Below are 18,511 nucleotides of genomic sequence, written 5' to 3'. Positions count from 1 at the left end.
CCTGGAACAGCCCAGCAGCCTTTGCCCCTGCATTCCCAGAGGAGCAGCTTTCTCCTGCCCTGCATTCCCAGAGGGAGAGCAGGCCCATCTCCAGCAGCCCTGCAGCTGCAGAGGAAAACTCCCCCCTTGTGCAGGATCCTGCTGCAGCAGAGCCACAGCTGGCACTGCAGGAGGGCTGAGCCCCCATGGGATGGGGCTGTGACACCCCTGGGATGGGACTGTGCCACCACCCTGGGATGGGACTGTGCCACCACCCTGGGACTGTGACACCCAGGGATGGGACTGTGCCACCACCTGGGACTGTGCCACCACCCTGGGATGGGATGGGACTGTGCCACCACCCTGGGATGGGATGGGACTGTGCCACCACCCTGGGATGGGACTGCGCCACCACCCTGGGATGGGACTGTGCCACCACCCTGGGATGGGACTGTGCCACCACCCTGGGATGGGACTGTGCCACCCTGGGATGGGACTGTGCCACCCCTGGAATGGGACTGTGCCACCAACCTGGGATGGGACTGTGCCACCACCCTGGGATGGGGCTGTGCCACCCCTAGGATGGGACTGTGCCACCATCATGGGATGGGACTGTGCCACCCCCTGGGATGGGATGGGACTGTGCCACCACCATGGGATGGGACTGTGCCACCACCCTGGGATGGGATGGGACTGTGCCACCACCATGGGATGGGACTGTGCCACCACCATGGGATGGGACTGTGCCACCACCATGGGATGGGACTGTGCCACCATCATGGGATGGGACTGTGCCACCACCCTGGGATGGGACTGTGCCACCACCCTGGGATGGGATGGGACTGTGCCACCATCATGGGATGGGACTGTGCCACCACCCTGGGATGGGACTGTGCCACCATCATGGGATGGGACTGTGCCACCACCCTGGGATGGGACTGTGACACCACCATGGGATGGGACTGTGCCACCCCTGGGATGGGACTGTGCCACCACCCTGACACACAAGGGGTCAGCTCCTGCTCTGACTGTCAGTGGGGGTTTTTTTGTTTGTACTATTGCATTTGTATTTTAATTTTCCTAGTAAATAACTTTTATTCCTATTCCCATATCTTTGCCTGAGAGCCTTTTAATTTCGAAATTATAATAATTCGGAGGGAGGGGGTTTACATTTTCCATTTCAGGGGAGGCTCCTGCCTTCAAACACCTGTCTTTTCAAACCAAGACACAATGAGTTCTTCACTCAGATGTTCAGAAACAGGGGTGGTCAAGCAGAACAGCCCCTGTGCTGTGCTGAGTTGTCACGTGCCAAACTGCAGAGGCAGGGACGGTGTCACCCCACCTGCACCTTTCCTTCTGGCATAAACAGCAAAAAAAGCCAGGAGGAATTCTGTGTTCAGCATTCCCCAACATCAAATCACACACAGAGGTGTCTGATAAGTATTTACATTGGAAGATGCTGTTCTGGGGTGAAGTACAGCAGCGTTAAATATCCCTTATCTATGAACTAAGCACTGTATTCACTCCCATGGAGGGCTTTAAGGCCCCCAGACATTAGCCCAAAGCAAAATTGTCTCCATTTAATTACCTATCTTTTCATACTTACTGTGATCCAAGTGATTGAGTTAAACAAAATGGTTGCTAGTAACAGGAGACCATTGATAACCAGCAAGCTGAGGTGGGTGTACGTGCACAGAGTTCAAAAGAAAATGATGCTGCTGCTTGCTGTTTACTTCTCCAGCATGAATTTATAAAGTGAATTAGCAAGAATTAAAAGGATTAAAGTCCCAGGAACCGATGAAGTCAAAGAGAAATAGAAAATGGATTCACTTCTAAAAAGATAAAATTATTTAACAACTTATTAAAACAGTTCATCACTGTAATTAAAATCCAAGTGCCTAGAAAAAAGTGCCACAAGAAAGGTAATTATTTATGAGGAGACTTTAAAAAGCCATTCACAGTGAATTTGGGAGAGAATCAGCCTGAAAGAGTTGGTAGTAAAAGGAAATTGTTTGTTTATTCATAAAACTTATTTTGGTCTAGCCTACCACTAAGAATCCCTAACATCTGCTCAAAGGCAGCTGTAAGTAACATTAGGAACACTCAGCCAATTTATATCTTTCCTTTTTATTAAAAAGTAAACAGGTCTTTTTAAATTATTCACTAGTAAATTAACATAAAAATCAGTGCTGTAGCTAACCACATTTTGTGGAAAGGAATCTACAAGCTTTGCATGATCTCAATCTTTCTACATTTCACTGACTACTTTACTCTTTATGTGATGTCCCACCTAATTTAGCAAATGAAAACGCAGAAAACTTACAAGCCATACAGGAGTCACTGCCATGAATAATACAGAATACCTCAAAAGCCATATTAGTTGCCTCCTTCTGACTTTAACTGATTCTGTTCTTATCTTTCCTTTGCCTTCCGCTGAACAAAAATTCCCCTCAAATAATCTCAGATCTCTCCTGCTTCTTTCATGAACAAGGCATTCATTAAACAGGAAGCAGCAAAATACAGTGGTGTTACTGATTAATAATTATTTGTTCTTATCTGCAGCACTCTGTACTTAGATGACAAAGTGCTCTGCATGTTCCCATGTTTCACTCCAAAACTGAGTTCTTAAGATGGCAAAAAAGGCACAGGAACACTTCAAACCTAAAAGCTTCTCTTTACCTCTCACTAACTTTTTTTTTACTCAATCTCTTCAACATTTTAGAAGAAAAATATATTAATTTCTTCTTGATTTTCTCTCTTACCTTCAGTTCTTACTTCATAATAGAAGCAAGTGCCTGCAAATGAACTCACCGAGATGCTGTGGAAGGGCGTGGAGTAGCTCTGCTTATTTTACTGGGATATTTTTGTTTTATTTCTAGGGAAAAAACCAAGCATTTCTGCAGTGCTCTCTGGAGACACCGAGTTTAAAGCTGAGCTGTAATTCTAACCCAGGCACTGGCAATGGCATGGTTACAATAGCACAGGGTCCACCCAGCTGAAATTCCTGGAGGATTCTGCCTTGAAGGATTCTGCAACTCTGCTGCAACTGGTCAGCTGCTGAGAAGCTGGATGTGCTGAGATCCAGAGCAGCTGCAAGCACAGTGCCTGATTGCAACATAAACCTAATTAGCTATCTACCAACAGCATGTATATGGTGTCAGGGTAGCAGAGAACCAGCTGAAAAATGCCACCCCTCCTCTTCCTGGGGACTGGGATTCCCAAGAAACACAGCATCCCTCTCCATCCTACCCCACCGAGCTGCTTCCACATCCTGGGGTCAGCTCTGATCCAAAGCTCCTTTTGTGAGGAAGGCTTTGTGAGTTCTGCACAAATTCACTTTCCAGGACGTGTGGGAAGGAGGCTTTTGAAGATCTATTACTCACAATTTTGTATTCCATAATTTAAGTTCAGTGTGAGGCATGGAATATGGAGCATCACGCCTTGTTTCCTTTTTGGTCCATCACAGATGAATTAACAGTGACAAACTACAAGATTTCCCTTCTGAGATGTTTGGGATAGGCTGGTAAATTGGACATTGGACTGGCAGCATGACTGCAAAAGTGATGGAAAGAAGATGTTATACCCAAGAAGAGCTCCTGGCATCACCAAGGAGGAATCTTTTCTACACTTCAGATTTAGGGAGAACTCAACTTTAGGAATCAGCTGCAGTCGTACACCGCAGAGAAATCGCTTTATAGCCCAAATAGCTAGCAGGAAAGAAACATCAAAGATACAAGAGACAATCAGATGTCAGATCCCTGTTGACTTGCCATGAAGACTATGGCCTTTGCTGTCAACTCAGTCTTTGAAAAATTCCCTCAGAAGGAGGACTACTACAGACACCTCTGGGAAAGCTATTGTCTTTAGTAACTATAAAGTACTAAATCTTAAGGCAGAAATCTTAAATTGTCTCATCTGAGAGATAATGAATTTTAAAACTACAATTTCTGAAAAGGAATTGAAAAAAAAATCAGGAACATTTCCCAGGGGATGAAATTCCCAAGTATAGTGTCAAAGAAGGGAATATATTCCATTTTTTGTTCACAATTTGAGCTGTAACAACAAGAACCAGAGGAACACAGAAAGGCTGGGAGACAGACTCCAAGTAACCCAGGTACCTGCCAAGGAAATTCAAGTTCCTTGTGTAACTCATCAAAGACAATGCAAGCAGCCACAGAGGCAAGCAGGAAGAGTCTGTTTCCAAACACCTTTGAAAAATGAGCATATTCTATGATAAATGCATTTGCATTTGACCAGTCCTGGGTAGCTCAGTGAGGAATGTGCTCATGCACCCCAGCAGCCAGCTGGGGTGTTCAGTGTTTCCTGCACTTCATGATGTAACACTTTTTAAAAAATGCAGCATCAGCACCATTAGGGCATGATTTGTTAAAGGCTCATGGGTGTGTCTTAACCTGCAGCTTTAACATTCAGGTAGGGAAACAATCCATGCCCTCCTTCTGGGAAACTTCTTGGTTTTGTCCCACTTTTATGGCTCAAGTGGTTTTTCACTTCTGTTTGTGCTCATCTCTTGTTATGCCTCTTTGCTCTTCCCTGTGTCCTTATGATTAAATGGTATATTCAAGTGAGCATCCATAGTTTTTAAAACAACTTAATGATGTTCAAGAGCACATATTCCTGATGAATTTTTCCACTCAACACTTTTCTCTTCACAAGTCTAAATCCACATTGCTGCTGCCATGAGCATATGTCTTCAAATTAGACAGGAACAACCACTAGGCCTTGATACCTCTTAAAAAGCAACAACAACAAAAAAATCTGGGACCTAAAACCCTAAAATCATGTTTCATGTATTTCCACATCTATATTAGGTTTCTGTTAAGGAGCTGGATTTTCTAACTAGTGTTCCTACATGCAATCTCTTTTAATATTTTATAAGCCAATTTTATATAATTGATAGGTACAGTAAATTAAATATTTATTTCTATTTCTCACTGGTTTAGTAGAATGTAACACCTGCTACTGACAGAATAAAAAAACCTAACCTGAAATATCAAAGAAATAAATAGTACCCAGTACATCTATTGATTTTACATAATATTTCCATGTTTGAAAATTGCATTCTCTCAAACCATTACCTTCAATAGTGGAGCTTCACAGATGCAAAGTTTTTTTGCCAGGAATCCCTTTTATTTTGCTGGCATGTTTGACTGGAACTATTCACTGTGCAACAACTTCTGAGTCTGAGGTGATATGAAACTTCAGAAGTTTGAGCTCGAATCCTAACAAGTTATTTAACATAGAAACAAGGTTTCATTCATGGGGAAAATTAACCCAACAGGGGTGCTTTCTCACCTCTCTGCATCAGTTGCTATAAATTGAAAGTATACCATTTAGATATTCCTTAATTAACATGTTTTGGAAAGATCTTGAATATCAGCAAAAGTAAAGTGCCATTCAGGCACTGAGGATAATTTGCTGTTAGAAAGTTGACCCCTCTCAACAGTGTGCTACTCTGTCTGTAGCTGCTGTTTCACAACCAAAGGGTGGAGCAGAAAGAACAGCCCCTTTCCTAAAGGTCAGGAAGCAGAAATCAGCATCCAAACCCTTGTCCTGAGAGAGAAGGACAAGCCTGGGGTTTCTGAGGAGAGCCAGCCAGAGCAGGGGCGCAGGGAACACACAGAACCCTGCCCTTTGGAGGGACATTTTGGGCAGAGTGCTGGGAGAACAGCAGGAGGAAGGGGACCTCCCTGCTGCTCCTGTGTGCTGCAGGGCACAGAGCATCACCTGGGAGCTCTGCTGGCTCCCACCACTACTGTCACTCCCAGGGCTGTACCAGGAAATCACAGCCAGCAGCTCCCACCAGAAAGTTTCCAGACCTTCTCTTGCTCCATTTCCCAATTTGAATCGTGACCAAGAGTGTTCCATCTTCATGCACAGGCACAAAAATTTCTACCTTCTAATGAGAGGAACACATTTCTGTTTATATCTTAATTTATTAAGCCTCACAGAGGTTCTATAAAACGTGCAAATGTTAATTTTACCCACAGAAAACCAGAGAGGCAAGAAGAGCTGTCAAAAGTGATGCTGGAAGTCATTCTGAAAACCAGAGAGCAAGAAGAGTTGTCAAAAGTGATGCTGGAAGTCATTCTGCAACCTCAAACCAATCTTCTGCTTCCTGAGTTGGTGCTTTTCTGGTGAGAAGTGCTTGGAAATAGCATTGTTTCTATTTGCAAGGGGAGATGGTGGAGGGAGAAACTCAGGTGGTGGTGGGGGTAGCACAAAATCAAACAAACAGGTACAGAGCTGACAGGTTTCACACTGTTTTACACTGGTATTTCTTCTTGGACTTCATTGGAGGGTATATATTCTTATTTTCTGATTACAGGAGAATACCATTAATAGAACAGACCTTGCATAAAATTAGCAGAGTTGCCAGGCATCCTGCTCTGACAAATATGAATGGCCCCAAATAAAGATCTCCCCTCAGATATGGATGGCTGTGTAGGCAGGCACACAGCTCAGTAAGCACATAAATAAATGCATAACAAAATGTGCCATTGCATGCACGTCTGGGTTTTTAACAAACTGCAAACAAATGAGGCTTCACTGTATGCACTCTAGCTCTGTTCTCACTTCACAGACTCTTTGCATCTTTATTTTTCCCCCAACATCTTTGTTTCTCTCAAGTGTTCCTTCTGTCCTCTACTTACCCATGCAGGGTTCTGTTGACTCAACTGGAAAGACTTTTCAAGAGAGCCTGCCCTAGCCTGTCTCAACCGCTTTCCATTCCTTCACTTCTGATTCCCTCCACACATATTACTGAGCTCCAGACAGATTTTTAAGTCTCATTTCACATTCCTTCAAGGTCTGCTTTACTCAAGCCCCACTATTTTTTTTTAATTTTTTTTTGCTACTAGTCTTTGTATGGCCCCTCATCAGCAATTCAAACCTGAGGATATTGTGATTGCATTGTTGGAACTTTTCAACTCCAAGCTTATCTATCACGCCTACATTATTTCTAGTGATTAGCTGCAGTATCACTGTTAAGCTTGTAGGCAATTACCTCATTTAAGGGAGCATCCTTGTAGTGCCTCACTGAACATGCTGTTATCAGCATTTTCATACTGCTGGCTTTTTTAATTCCCCCCATTCTGTACCAGAACAAATGAAGTCACTTGTTTCTGCTCCAACCTCTTTTAGGCTGATTGTATTTAAAGATACTCCATCTTTTGATCTTACACTTAATTCAAAAACTTTGTTAGTCCATGATATCATTCAAAACTTTGAGACAGACTGCCAGGCTGCATCTTGCTTTTCCACAGTGTGTTTTGAGCTTGTTCTCTGCTCTAAATTTTCACTGATGTTAACTAGAGCACAACAATGTTGTGATGCTGAAGATGCAGAACGACCACAGCCTATGCAGGATGCTGCAGCAGACAGGGAAGGGATCAAGCCCCAGTATAATTCCAGTATAATTAATAATTAATTAACCATAAGCAATAATCACTGTCCTGATTAAGCAGCCAACTGCAGCCACCTCTGCACTCAGACAGTGGCCCAGAAAGCTTCAGTCACCAGCCAGTGCCCAGCACTCTTCCCACACACCCCTAAGGACTCCCTGACCTGCCCCAGCCCATACTGGACCTCCAGCCCAGAGCTGAACTCCACCTGCCACCCTGGAGGGCATTCAGAGCCAGGTCACAGCCACAGAAAGGAGCTGTTTCTGGTTTCTGGTGGATGTTTCACAGGTGGAGTGTGCCCTTTACAGACACACCATAAACCCAACACGGCTGTATTTCAGACAAGGAAAAGAAGACACAAAGTGAAATTTTGTTTATGTGTTACCAAGCCTCCTCCCTTGCTTTGCCTTTCATTTGCAAATGCTCTGGGCTCTAAAAACTGACTTAGTATCAAATTACAGCTGAAGTTGTACACACACAATTAAATCAATACATAATACAACTCACATGCTACTGAGGGGGGACCCTTGATTTTTGTATTGAACATGAGACTTAAAGCCAGAAACTCACAACTGATCTCAGGGGTTTTTTTTTACTATTTTTGACTTTTTTTTTTTTTATTTTTGCTTTGTCTGTTTTTATCTTTGTCTCGTATTTCTTTTTTTTTTTTTAATTACTTTACTCTCTGTCCCCAAAGCAGAGTCAGAAATGCAGTCAGTTTCCTTGAGAAGCTCATGCACTCAAATCACCACCAGGCCTTGAAGAAGCACAAGAAATGGCAGTGGAGGCTATAAACCCCAAATTTCCTGATTCTGTGCTAGGAGTTTGTCTCAGGCAGCTTTCCAAAATCCAGGTGCTCCCTAGGCAGTGGGACAGAGGCTCTGCTGTGCAGAGCTCCCTGCCACCCTGCCCTCCTCAGCACTGCACAGCTTATTCTTGCCAGGTGAGTCACTGGCCTTAGAGGCATGTCAGCTCTTTCACTCAGAAATAGCTTCTTAAATATTCCAGAAGAATTTGTGGCATGTCAGTCAAGTTGGTAAAGGCAGGGTTAAAAGAATTTAGGATACCTGCGGGCCTCCTCCCTTTCTGATGTCTTTCCCCTTGTGGACTTTACTAGAGAAGAAAAAGTAGCCATGGAGAATTATTTCAGAGGCAACAGGAGTCAGGAACCACCAGCTTACATAGAGGAAAATTATATATAATATATTAGCTTATATTATATAAAATTAAATATTTTATTATTTTTAATTTATTGATTGATTTATTTTCTATTTTATATTTATATATAATTTTAATTATATAATAACAATATATATATCCTATATAGTTAAATTATATATTATGATATTACATATTCTTATATATACTATTAAATATTTATATAATTATATACAGTAAATAATATAATATAATATAATATAATATAATATAATATAATATAATATAATATAATATAATATAATATAATGTATTTATAATATATTTATAATATATTTATAATATATTTATAATATAATATAATGTAATGTAATATCATATATCATATAATATTATATAACGTAATATATTTTTATATTTTATATTTTACATTTTATATTTTATTATCTAAATTCTATTATATTTTATATATTCTACCCCTGGTGGCTTTGTGCTTCAGGACCCTGGTGAATGTGTGCATGCCCAGCAAGGCACTGCAAACCTCTGTAACCCCAGGATTTGGTGCTACCCTTACGTCCCATCATGGACAGTAAAGCAAGAACTTCACTTGTTTTTTGGGGACTGCACATCCCCAGTTGCACTGATACAGCTGCATGCAAAGCAAGGCTGTGAACCAGATTACTGAGGCTGTGACCATTTAAAAAAAAACCCTAAAACATTTCCAACCAATCAAAAACCCCACAGGCAACTAGTTAACCCTTTTCTGGAATCATTTTCAACTGGAATTCTTTGAAAACTCAGCTCACAATGACACATGAGAAGCACTTTTAACAGCACAGCTGAAGGAACTGTATTTTGCTGTAAAGGACAGGAGGAAGTGGTCAGAGGCAGCAAGAACTTCTAAAGCCACTTTTTCAGTTGAATCCACCATACTATGGATTCACTTTGACCCCAAAATGATACCAAAAAACCAAAATTCAACTGGAATTCGAGGCTCTCAGCAGTTCTGACAAGTTGGAGTCTGAAAGCCTTGCCCTCAGTGGATGTATGTAGAGTACAAATAAATTCTTATTTTTATGCCTACCCACAAAGAAAAAGCAAAAGACTGAAATAAAGAAATTACTGGATATATTCAGATGGATAAGTATCTTGTAAAGTGAATAACTAGGCAAGGAAAATCATTAACAATAGAGCCATCTGCTGTATTTCAAAAAAACTACACCAGCAAAATTCTGAAAATGGTAAAATGCTTTGCAGGCTGAATTTTTTCACTACTCAGTGGTACAAAAAGTGATCACAATGATTAGTGCATCATTTAAATAAGAGGAAATGTGTATTTCTTACACCTCTTCTAATTAAAAGCAATATTTAGTGGCATAATACTGATCCACTGTGTCTAATGATGCTAATTGACATTGTAGCTGGGCTTGTTAGAAGCCTGAAATGCTCTCCATTCCACTTGAATCAAAGAAGCACAGAACTGTGTATGGTAACAGGGAGGTCAGCAGCAAGCTGAATATTTGTTTAAATATTGACAAGACACTTGATTACGCTTTTCTTCCTTTAATGTAAGAATTTCAAGTCTGAAGGAAAAAAAGGAGGGAAAAAATTAACATAACAAATGAGGGGAAGTTTAGAAGACAGACAAACCCAAGTGGTTCTCAGTATATCTTTACACTTCTAGAAATAAACTTGAGGAGCCCATGGTGGGAAAAGCAAGTGCCTGGGAGCCAATTCCCAATTTTGCACCTCCAACATAGAAACACAGATCTATAATCCTGGTTCAGCTAGGAAAGGTTGTACCAAAGCTGCTGAAAATCTGGGGCCAAATGGGTGCTAAGCTAAGAAAGATGTAACACCTACCAAGTATGCACAGCCCCTGGGAGCTCTCTCCTGTTCTGGAAGGTTGGTTTCCTGAGCTGCCCCCTCAGAGGTGGCCAGAAGTGATCACAAAAACTGAGAGCTTTTGGCACCAATCTGCACTGGGAAGTTCCCCTTGCATCTAAAACAAGCCTGTGAGCCACCTACCCACATCCTACCTGTAGGTCACCACAGCGCGTCTGCCCCATATGCCTTTATTAAATATTCTGATGAGATCAGATGTTTGACCACAAATTTTACTTGTTCCTACAACCCCTGCCATTCAGCAGCTCCTCACTTAACATTTCATGCAGTTCTTTGTAGGTTACACAGAACAAGTGACACTTCATGACTCCACCTGCAGCTGCAGTAATTGCTACACAAATTTTTTTCTACCAGCGACAAAACCGAACTTCCACAACCAGAATTTTTTAAACCTCGTAAATAATATAGCAAAGACATTCTCAGCATAAAAGGAGAACTGAGGGTATTTACCTGCCATCATAGCTATCATACTGGCTTTGTAGACATTGGCAAGGGAGCCCAGTTCACCTGTGGCCAAGATTGTTTTCATGTGAGCTTCTCCGCAGGCTGCACGGCACAGACGGATCTCCTCGTACAGACCTGGGCACAAAAGCACGTGGAAATGATCAAAGTTGCCTGAGAGATATTTTCAAGTATGGCTGTAATTTCCACTTCTGGATTAATTTCCTATCTTATAATTAGTCGTAGCGCTCAGGAACTTAAGTTTTGTAAGTTCAATAAATTACATGACTGGAGGTAATTAACAACGCCTGCAGTTTCAGACTTTACTTAATAGCTATTAATGTCTGTTCTCTCAAAATACAAATGTACTAAATACCCACGACTACATCAGCAGTAAAAAATGCTCTGAGAGTAACGATTGATCTTAAACCAGCTTTCCCAGCAATAAATATGGTAGTACATTGAATCAGAACTCAGAGATAGCTGTGTTTTCCTCTGCACCTGGCCAGTGAAACCCTCCTTTTTACCCTTCCTGGTAAAATTCAGCAGTGCTCTCACAAAAGTTTACACAGAGGGAGACTGAAAGAGCCAGAAAATAATGAAGCATTGTTGTCAGAAATTGGCTGTTTGGGGATATTTAAGATTGCTCCAGTGTGGGGAGAAAAGCAGCTCTTAAAGTGCAAAGTCGCCATTTCTGGATTTTGAATTTTTAAAAAAAACTAAGATGCAAAATAAACAAAGAGGATGCTTTGCAAGAGGGTCCTTTTGACAAACTTCACTCAATCTTCAGTCACATAATCAGAAAGTTCTTTGACAGAAGGCTAAAATACACGTTTAAATAGGTCTTGCTAAAACAGTCCAGGCTAGAAAGACTTTTTGTTTTTTTCAGCAATACCAGACTTCTTTTCCCCTCAGCCCTTAAGTGAGACCTGGAAGCGTGGGGCAGGGTTTGGCAGCTGTGGCAGGGCCCTCATCCCACTGATGCCATGGGCACACCAGGGTGTCCAGGGCTGGAATTGCTGGGCTGGCCTTCTGAGACACGCTGCACACATTAGCAGACAACTGGCTGATGCACTTAGCAAGTCCCTTTATAGACACCAGGTTTCACCTTGTTTCTCACTGTGTACCAAAGGTGTGAATTAATCAGAACTAGCATGCAGTCTAACATGTTTTATTGATCAATTGGTGATGCTCCAGAAACCTACATCAAATCGAGGCTCAAAAAGGAAACACAAAGGACCTGTGCTATTTTTTTTTTTTGTGCATTTAATAACCCTGCTCATGTTAGATCCAAATGAAATCTCTTTTTGTGGAGCAACACTTTCCTGAAGCTTTTGAAAACCCAGAGAAAGCAGCTTTCTTCTTCTTCTACTTTTGGTAACAAGAGGAAAAAGTTTTCCCTACCTTCGAGATAACGCCACCAAAAATGTCAAAACAAAATCAACAAATTGTACATTTAGGTTGGATTCCATGAAAAGAAATTCCATCCTTGCAGCTGTTGTTCCCTGGCACTGCAGCTCCAGCAGCCTCCCTTGCAGTTGGAAGGTGCTTTCACATGCAATTAGCGTCAGGCTGGTTGGAGCAGCCTCACTGCCTGCCAGCACACATCGCCCAGGAACCACCCAGGATCCTCGGCTGGGCTGGAGGAAAAGTGGGCACACTTCAGTGGGGCAGGTGTGTGGGTAAGAAATGCTGTTCTTTACTCAGAGACCAATTATTGCAGACAACAGCTGACATTCACAGGGCATTTCTGACCCCACAGTAAAAGCACAGATAAAAATGCAATTCCATTTGGGCCAGAGCACCCCAGTCCCAGTGCAAGCTGGGACTGCTTTGATGCAGAACAAGTGTAAAAACTCCTACTCCTTTCAAAAATAAAAGGAGAAGTTTCAGTACTCAGTCAGATTTAAACTAAGGCACAAATAACAGGATTATCCCAAAAATCTTGGGCAAACATCTCAAGTATGGGTGCAGTTAGACACAGTTCAAAAGGTGCTCAGTGTTTCAAGGAGTGCTGGGCTTCCTGTGGGACAGTCTGTGCTGCCAAAAAGTTCAGCAATTAAGGACTCAGTTCCATCAAGCTGTACAGCAGCAGGATCAAAGATGGGTGCTACAAATGCAGGAATATCTGTGAGCTGTGCAGAACACCAGCAACACCAGCCACAGCACACACAGCATCTCTGGGCAGCAGCAGTGGCACAAAGATTTTGGTCCAAGAACTCTGTCACAGGATACCCTGAAGGCATTCTTTCAACTAATGAGCTAAGAACACCATGAAGAGGCTGCAAGAGAATTTATTTTTGAGTCCTAAAAACAAGGAAAAAGAAAAAGCTCTCAAAGCTTTTCTTACAGAAAAATTCAAGTGCCACAGAGCAAATGATGGGTTAACAATGCTCCTGCAGCCACTGACAGTGTAGCATGTCCAGGTGTTTGTTTTTTTAGCAGCTGTGGAATTAGCACTGACATTACTGCACCCCACACAACTTCAGGAGTACAGCAAATGATGATGACAAGGGGAAAAAAATAATAATAAATAGATCCAGTCTGTTTCAACAATTTGTTGGTCAACTTGATCATTCCTTACATAAAGGCTCCACATTCTGTGTCTAAAGGAAGTGTCCAAACTGATCATTTATGTTTAATCCATACTTTGTCAAGTAATACAAGACAAAAGCTGAGTAAACTACTTTAAAGCAGTATTGCTTTTAAAGCTAAAAGCTTATAAAAGGTGTGTAAATTCATAAACTTATATCTCATTTCATGTTGTTTTCTGATGTAATTTAGCTGTCCAATAAAGGTGCTTTCATACTCAGCATTATTTTAAAAATCTTAACAATTACTTCACAAAGATCTGGAAGATGCATTCTGAGTGTCATAAAGAGCTCCAGCAATATTCAAGAACTTCTTTAAAATAGCTTGACATAATTGGACATACACTAAAATATTTAATAACCAAACAAGCCTTTGAAGCAAATCACAAAGCAACACTATTCTGTTGTGGTGACCCCAATTATTTCACAGGCTAGAAGAAAAAGCTAGAAATTAACAAAATAGCACTTCATAGAATATTATTATTATTATTATTATTATTATTATTATTATTATTATTATTATTATTATTATTATTATTATTACTATTATTACTATTATTACTATTATTACTATTATTACTATTATTTATAATAGAACTGCAAGGCAGCTTTAGTTGATGAACACCTTAAACAGAGGCACAGGTACTGCACTACTTAATTTTATGTAATATAGGGATTTAGCCTAAAAAATCCTTCTTAGTCCCTTCTTCTAGATTCCTTATAAATATTTTATAGATTATTCTGTATTATCTTGAACCACACAGGTAACATATCTATTGAAAGCTAAACAGGAAGGCAGAACACTAGATTTTCACCAAAATATCGAGATCACCTAATGAAATACCTTTCTTTTTACACAGGAAAGTTAAATATTTAAATTTTTCACCTTGTGGCATATCTCTGGTAAATTCTGTTCCTGAAGTAGCTTTTTTTCAAGATCCCATAAACACGTGTCACAAACAGATTCAGATTGAGGAATAAACTTAGGAAATAATTTGAATTCTGCCATCAGCTAAAAAAAATATATTATATATATTTATATTTATATAGTTATAGTTATTTATTCTATAATATAAATAATATAAAAGTATACATAATATAGCAATATATTATATAAAATAGATGGTTTGTATTTTATATTATACATAAAATATACAACAATATATGTTTTATATATTATATATATATATATAAAATATATATCTAAAATAAGGACAGCTTTCAACCTTGTGAAGACTTCAGCTCTGGATAAAAGAATATGCACACCAAATTAAAAGCCATCCCTAATTTACTTATTTAGTAAAGTGACAGCTTTATATCACATCCATCATTGCTGTGGCTGTGTACTCCTCCCTTGTAATTTGTGACCACAAAGAGTAATTTATCTCCCATTCATTTCAGTCATGATCCAAACTCTCTCTCTGAATCCAAGCCCTGTATTTCTCCTCTGAGTTCTCCTTCATATTAAAAAAAAAAAATATTAATCCTTAAATAATTAAGACCTAAAGTATGGAGATTACAAATACTACAAAAGAGGCCAAGATATTACAGCAAGGAAACCAGTCCTGAAGACACAGGTGCAGAAATATGTGGGGTTCTTGGTTCAATTTTAACTGTTAATTGCAAGAAGACCGGAAAACATGATCTATTACCATAATTTCTGTTATTTTCTTAAATAAAGTCAAGTACCAGGGCTTTATTCTAAAGTCTCCCAAGCAAACAGGATATTCTGGCACTGCATTATACAGCTAAATGGAAAATTCATTCCAAGACAATGATGTGTCTACCTTCACATGGAGATTAGTTATAGGAGCACTGTCAGCACTTAAGGCGAGCCATTCACAGTACATTAAGGATGCAATTAGAGCAAAAACCATCTTCAGCATTATTGTTCCTACTAATTAGTAGTAGTCTACAGATGCCAGAACATCAATAATAATATGAACAGTCAATTTGTACCCTCAACTTTCAGCAAAAAGAAAACAACCAAGATACGTGTTTTCGTCAAGAAATGAAACATGTATATTTTAAAAGGTATCATCTACATTAGCAGACCCTTGGGCTTTCTAACAAAACTCTCCAAATAATTAGGCTTTTACTTGCTATTTTTTTTAATGCTGTACACAAAATCCTCTAAAGGCACGGAGGGAATAGACCTGAATTTTCAAACCACAAAGTCATTCTGCCTGCCCGGCCTGACATAACTTCCAACAGTATTCCTCTCAAAAAATGCAACCCTTTGTCATAAATTCATTAAACAGTTTTTATTTAGCTCAGACCCCCAGATTACTCTGAAGGGAAAGACCAAATTCTTCAAGGATTGATGGAGAGATTTGGGGAAGAGACAGAGACTTGCTCTGCATGACCATATAGAAAGGTTTAGGTTCCTTGCCAAAGGAACTTTTGCTTACTTACCTTCCCACTGGCCAGTCAGCACCAGACTCCTGCTAATGACAATGTCAATCTCTCGGGCCCCATATTCCACTGCCAGCCTTATTTCAGCCAGTTTGGTCTCCAGAGGAGTTTGTCCAGATGGAAACCCAGCAGCCACTAGCATGAAAAGGGTGCAGGCAGAAGGAAGAAATGTTTCATGAATCTGTTAAAGTTTTATAAATTGAAAATACCAGTAATACACCAAAAAGTTTCATCGTTATTCTTTTTGTTTAATGCTTGCCATGATTTTAAAATCTACAGGCACTTCATCCTACTCTCTCTTCACCAATAAGAAATAGTGGCTCTAGCCTCAAAAAACCAATGTCCAGCAAGGTAAGTGCATCTTGTGAAAAGATCTTTCACGTGCCTTGATGTTTTCCAGAACAGCCTAGATAAAAGCACAATACCTCCTAGATAAAAGCACAATTCCTACTGCTTCCAGCAGACTGAGCAAACAAGGAGCTCAATGTATGAAGCAATATATACATTTTTAATTTTCTCCAATTCTTTTAAGCAGCATCTTGACTTAAATCCTAATAATGTTGTTTAATGGTTAAATCACAATATAGCAAATATTGCTTTCAATGAGTTCTATTTAAGATTACGTTTATGATGGTTAAGTACAAAACTCAAAGGTAACTTTGGAAATGAGAAAAATAACGGCTTTGTCAGAGATTTGTCTTTCTCTCTGACATATAAATGCATTTGGTATGTATTTTTCCCCTACGCAAGAATGAAACAAGAACAAAAAACTCACATGTATCTTAGCATTAAACACCTGATCTAACTTCAAAGTCAGCCCCTGCTTTGAGCAGGAGGTTGGGCCAGATCACATCCAGGGCTGCCTTCCAACCTGAGTAATTCTTTGATTGTACTTCTTGCTTCCTGCACATTCAGGACTTGTCCCTCATGTGTGATGACTGCAGAAGGGCTGACCCTGTTGGATTTTGGATGTGAAAGTCCTGAACCTCTGGCTGCTCAGCAGGCAACAACCCCTGGCTCTGCTCACAGCATCCTTGAAGTCAGCCTGCAGGATGTGCTGCTTTTGGCTGGGATGGTTATCCTCCCTGTAGCTGGGCTGGTTTGGGTTTGTGCAGGAAGCAGCCTTGGCTCTCCAGGGATGGTTTGGTAAGTGCAGAGGAGTGCCAGCACAGAGTCAAGGCCTCTTCTTGGTGAGTGGGCTGGGAGTGCACAAAAAAGCAGCTCTTATCTGGAACCACAAATTTTCTCACTTTTACTCTTCCAATTCTCTTTTCCCCTCCATCCTGGAAGTGGCTGTATGAGCAGGTGTGTGGCACACAGTTGCTGCCTTGGGCTAAACCTTGACACAGGCTTGCTCTTAGAAGCCAAACATGACAGGGAAAAAAAACCTTTATTAAAACTCACATCATCATCATCATCATCATCATCTACTTTGTGAATACTGGTACTTGTCCAGCACTCTATTTCATTTTCTTCTGTCCAGGTGAGAAAAACACTGATATATTTTAAAGACCTCTTTGAAGAGCTTCCAGCAAAAAGACTTGGCATTCCTGAGAAGCTTGAAGTTGGAAGACAATAAAAGATTATACCAGAAGAAAATCCTCCTTCCATTCCCTTCCTTCCACCTGTCACCTTTTCACTTTATTCCCTGACATAAAAGCAAGTCCAAACCTCTGGATTTCTCTATGCATTTTACAACATCAAATTATTTAATGGTTTATTTTCAAATAAAGCTTACCTGAAGCCACTGGAATGTTACAACCAGCAGCCTTGAGGGTGTTCACAGCATCAGAGACTCTTGCAGGATACACACAAACTGCTGCAGCAGTGATACCTGCAAAAGCAAAAGCCACAGTTCCCTTTTTATACAGAGAATTCCACCTTTTCTATGAGCATGTGTGCATTGTCCTCACCTCCCACTCCTGTATTCTCACAAGGATCTCAAGCAGCACACCAGGGATGTCTGTTATGCTGCTCAAATGATCCAGGTAATTCTCGCGCTGTTTCCTCCCTCACGTTCCTTCACCTGACCCTGGGAGCAGGTCTGCATTAGCAGGAGTTAAACTCCAAGGTTTTTATTGACAGGCTCACAGTTAAGGCTTGATCACAGTCATGCTTGATCAGCAAATTGCTGCAAGAGAAACTGCACTGCCAAGCTCTGTTCTTACTTGTGGAGCCAGACCGAGCCCAGCAGCAACTGAGCAGTCTTTATGTTAATGCAGCCCTCCTGCATTTCTAGTGAAAGTGCTCTTCTCTCCAACTCTCAGATAATTGACCTCATATTTCATACTTCAACTGTCTGAAGAGTCCATAAATCCAAGTTTTAGAAAAAGACTAATCTTTGGTCCAAGCAGGGGACCGAGGTCCTTTCCGAAAAGCGAGAAAATAACAAAGAAACACAGATGTTCCCTCTAGAAAACACACACCCCAAAAGCCACCATACCTTTATCATGCATGTCCAAGGCTTTGAGCAGATCCTCTCTGATAGGGTGCTTTGCTTTAAAACACAGCCTTTGAACATTTGAAGGAGTATCATCACCTGAGAGAGTGGTGAGGTCTATGCAGGTGACAGCTTTCAGCAGCCAGGCTGCCTGCAAAGGG

At 40.7% G+C, this 18,511-nt stretch overlaps 1 protein-coding gene across 1 annotated transcript in view; it reads right to left on the bottom strand.

The window, feature by feature from the left end:
- DERA (deoxyribose-phosphate aldolase) overlaps positions 1-18,511 on the bottom strand; it is a 45,302-nt gene that overhangs the window by 16,607 nt on the left and 10,184 nt on the right. Inside the window, exons 3-6 of the mRNA XM_084206076.1 lie at positions 18,354-18,501; positions 17,649-17,744; positions 15,911-16,045; positions 10,914-11,042 (exon numbers count right to left, since the gene is read on the bottom strand). Coding sequence (XP_084062202.1) covers positions 10,914-11,042; positions 15,911-16,045; positions 17,649-17,744; positions 18,354-18,501 — 508 coding nt within the window. The remainder of the gene's footprint in view (positions 1-10,913; positions 11,043-15,910; positions 16,046-17,648; positions 17,745-18,353; positions 18,502-18,511) is intronic.

The sequence above is a fragment of the Fringilla coelebs genome (assembly GCF_963513975.1).
Source record: "Fringilla coelebs genome assembly, chromosome: 5".
NCBI lineage: Eukaryota > Metazoa > Chordata > Aves > Passeriformes > Fringillidae > Fringilla > Fringilla coelebs.
Note: the sequence above shows the minus strand (reverse complement) of the source record. Positions and strands in the feature narration are given on the sequence as shown.